The 4249-nt window shown below is 37.3% G+C and overlaps 1 protein-coding gene across 1 annotated transcript; it reads right to left on the bottom strand.

Annotated features, from left to right (window-relative positions):
- Nucleotides 1-447: 447 nt before the first annotated feature.
- Nucleotides 448-777, bottom strand: LOC106880832 (uncharacterized). Its single transcript, XM_014930959.1, has one exon. It carries the CDS (start codon nucleotides 775-777, stop codon nucleotides 448-450), a length of 330 nt encoding a protein of 109 aa, XP_014786445.1.
- Between the last annotated feature and the right edge of the window lie 3472 nt (nucleotides 778-4249).

The raw sequence follows: 4249 nt of genomic DNA, 5'->3' as shown, positions 1-4249 counted from the left end.
CTTTGTTAAAGAGTTAATCTGTTATATATATTTATCTTTAATAATTGGTAGAACTTACATAGGTGTGCATAGATAGATAGATAAACAGATAGATAGATAGATAGATAGATAGATGGATGGAGAGAGGGAGGAGTACACACTGCACACACACGCTAAAGTCTGGTGCTGTGAGAACACATGGGAATGACGTTTCCTTACTTTTTCAAATATACTGAAATTTAAAATGATCTAATATAACAATACTATTCATTTGGCATGTGTTGAAATATGCCAAAACAATTGAATTCCACACAAATATATGTTACTTAACATATAATTTATGTGTTAATTCTGTTTAATGAAACTTGCTAAAAAGCATATTTTGCTTGAAAGTAGTATCTCCTTGCAGACACAATTGTCAGTAATCATACTGTTTCCATTTCTCTCAGCCAATATTGTTACATAAACCTACTTTCGAACTCTAGATAATGTAACATACAGCTGACCAAGTGAGAAAAATTGTGTCGGAAGATATATTCCAGTTTGTTCAAAAGGCTGTCCTGGTACCTTGTTGCACGTCAAGGCAAAACCTGGCTTGTCAGGAAATTTTTCCCATGTAAATGTAAATGGAAATTCCATTTCTTGAGACACATATGGTGTTCTTGGAATTAGCAGAGTTGATCTTGCATAAGGACCAGAAACAATCTCAGCCTCAATAACATGATCATGTAAACTGACAATGATGTAGTGTGTGCCATTGCAATGTCCATCAGTATCATCTAAATTTCTCAGAAGCATTATGCATCGTTTTTTTCTTCAGGTTGAGAATGTGTGCTGGAAACCCTGATGTGGTGTAAGTTTGTTGATGAACTCGATTGGGTACAGAGTTTCATTATCAACTGTATCTGAGCTTCTGTATATTTTTAGCACACCAGGGATCCTGGTCAACAGAAAATCATTCACAAATTGTGCTGCTTCATTTGTTGGAGTAACGATGGTTCTATTTACAAGCCAGAAAGAGTTTGTGAAGTTATTATTGATGTCAGCATGTACAAAATCACATAGATCTGAAAGAGTAACACTTTCAAGGCAAGGGTCATTGGGTAATTTGATTTTGAATTCACTAGGCTTTGTTCAACAGAAATGTTACCATTTCCTACATCAAGAAGGTAATTAGCAAATTACCTTCTGTAAAAAGTCTTAGATGGGTTCTCAACTCCACTACTTCTACATGAAGTGTTGCATCAACAATTTGTGATCTGACACCATTATTTTGAAGTAGAATGTTCTCCTCTCGAGAAACCCTAACCAGTCAGTCATGTGTAGCGGAAACAGAATCATGTCTACGTCTCCGTGCAAATTCAGGCATCTGTTTCAGTCACTTTGCCCTGGTTTCATCTGATTCAGTTTTGCTCTCTGCCATGGTCCTTTTGCTGCTAAATTTTCTTTTTCAGTCACATATTATATATAAATGAAAGCTCGTTAAAAACCATCTTGTTTATTGTGCTACAAATAGCAGCGAACACATGGTTATTATTGTAAGGCTTATAGTATTCCAAGTAGCCATACCAACAAAATCACTTCTTTATTTAAAAAAAAAATACTTATACCAGAATATTAAAGAATTTTTATCTTATCAAAATATTCATTTAACAAACTCTGCGAACTAATAATATTCTGGAAATTGTGCCTCATAGCAAAGTTATACAGCTATTTTGTGTAATAGCATGCATTCATTCAACACAAAATCATTTTAAAATTATATAGGCATATTAAAAAATTTTCATTTTATCAAAAATATCCATTTAACAAACTCTGGAAACTGATAATATTCTTGAAATTGTGTCTCGTATCAAAGTTATATAGCTATTATCAAATTATCATTAAGGAAAATAAAGGCGAGCGAGAATGAGAGACTGTTGCAAGTAAAAATGTAAAATGTTGCCCTCTTTATTACCTTCATCGACCTCACAAAGGCTTTTGACCTATTCAGTAGAGACGGCCTGTTCAAAATCCTTGCCAAGATTTCTACAACAATTCTCAGGATTGTTCAATCATTTCATGCGGACATGAAAGGCATCATTCAGTTTGATGGCTCTTTTTCGGAGGCATTCAACTTACACAGCCCCCAACCTATTTGGCATCTACTTTGCAGTCATGCTGAAACATGCATTTGGGACATCAGCTGTTGGTGGTTACCTCCACACCAGGTCAAGTGGCAAACTGTTTTGTCTGTCGAGGCTGAAAGCAAAATCTAAGGTGCGCCAGGTACTCATCAGCAAAATTCAGTTCACAGGTGATGCAGCACTGACAGTGCACTCTGAAGAGCAAATGCAGCACCTCGTGGACAAACTCTCAAAGGCCTGTGAGGAATTCAGCCTGGTTATCAGTCTGAAAAAGACCCAAGTAATGGATCAAAGTGTCAAACACCCCACCACCACCACCACCACCACCACAATCATCAACAACTACAAGCTGGAGGTAGTCCATCAGTTCACCTGTCTCAGCTCTACTATTGCTGATGACCTCTAACTGGCCCCTGAGATTAACAGGTGAAACGGATGAGCATCCTCTACATTTGTCAGGCTCACAAAGACAATCTGGGAAAACAAAAATCTGGCCACAAATACCAAAATTGCTGTCTATAAGGTGTGCGTCATTAGTATGCTACTTCATGCTAGTGAGACATGGAGCCTCTATTTTAGATAGGAGCAGCATCTCAACGTCTTTCACCTTCATAATTTGAGACACACCTTGGACATGAAGTGGATGGACCACATCATCAATACTGAAGTCCTCAACCAAGCCAAGATGCCCAGTATACACATCTTGTTCCAGCAGTAACATTTGCGCTGGCTTGGTCTTGTTCATTGCATGCCAGATGAAAGGATCCTAAAAAGCTTCCTGCGTGGGGAATTGGCCACTGGCATAAGAGCACGAGGATGACCTCATAATCGTTTCAAAGATGTCTGTAAGAGAGATATGAAGTCGCTTGATCTGGACGTCTTGAGATGGGAAAGATTTGCAAAGGATTGCCCACACTGGAGACAAATACTGTGAAAGAGACTGAAGAGAGCGGAAGAAAAACAGGTTCTTGCCATCAAAAAAAAATCACATTTCACGAAAGGAAAAATCATCTGCATTGGCAGAGAGCTGCTTCAAATGAAGTCACTGCGTGCATGACTGCCACTCCCGTGTGGGCCTCTATAGCCACAACAAACACTGCACCACCATCAGCAGGTGACAAGATCCATGGCCTCTTGAGACCAACAGATAACTACTGCTACTATACATACATACATGATGATGATGGCTGTTCACTCATGACCGAGGAAGACCATTGCCAACCTTCAAGAACATTGCATGCTCTAGGACTAACTTATATTTTGCATTTGCGGCTCCGTTGGTGGCTAATGAGCCCTGCTCTTGACAAGCATACCTGACTGCAAACATTGCAGACCAAGCTTTCCCCATTCACTGTACGAGCCGTGCACTTTCGCGCAGCTCGCTTAAGTTATTCAGGCTGGATACGTGCTCTCTCAAAAGTGTCGATCTCCTCCTTAACCTGCTTCCTCCATCTGTGGCGGTGACAGGCATTGTTCTCCCAGTCATACACACATTCATACTTTCCCAAATAAAATTGCACTTCATTTTTAAAGCTCCAACAAAGCTATAAAGTGATAGGCAAGCACTCAACTACAAGTGAATGGCATCTCATAATAGAAACTGCTGTAAGCTTATGAAGATCATCTCATAATTTCTTGTTCCCTTAGCATTTATCTAATCTCTTACAACATTCTAAAATCAACTAACACTTGTTTTCTGAAACATATATATGGAGTTCCAACACCAGATTATTACTATGCCTTAGTAAAATATCAAAATATATATTTATTTATATTATATTTGACATGCATCTTAGAAATTTCTATTTATCATAGCTTTAAGTTACAGAATACAAACACTTTCATAGACAGTCACATACATGTAAATATATGTGAAAAAGGAAAAGAATAAAGCACTTTATATATTTTGATGGTGTTGTATGTATTTATGTAATAACTGGTTGACTCAGCTTTACATTATTTTTAGTTTTGTGACCGCTTATGCATAGTCATGAGAGGAGAGAATACACAGTAACAAAAAAAAAATCACACATACACATTATTTCTCTACATGAACATAAACACACTCACATATGTATTTATACTTACGCACTTACATACATGTTTATATATATATATATATATATATATATATATATATATAT

This window comes from Octopus bimaculoides, chromosome 21 (genome assembly GCF_001194135.2).
Source record: "Octopus bimaculoides isolate UCB-OBI-ISO-001 chromosome 21, ASM119413v2, whole genome shotgun sequence".
NCBI classification, from domain to species: Eukaryota; Metazoa; Mollusca; class Cephalopoda; order Octopoda; family Octopodidae; genus Octopus; species Octopus bimaculoides.
Note: the sequence above shows the minus strand (reverse complement) of the source record. Positions and strands in the feature narration are given on the sequence as shown.

Bases quoted from the DNA above. Each gene is read 5' to 3' on its own strand.
- LOC106880832 (XM_014930959.1), bottom strand. From the start codon at position 777: ATGCTTCTGAGAAATTTAGATGATACTGATGGACATTGCAATGGCACA.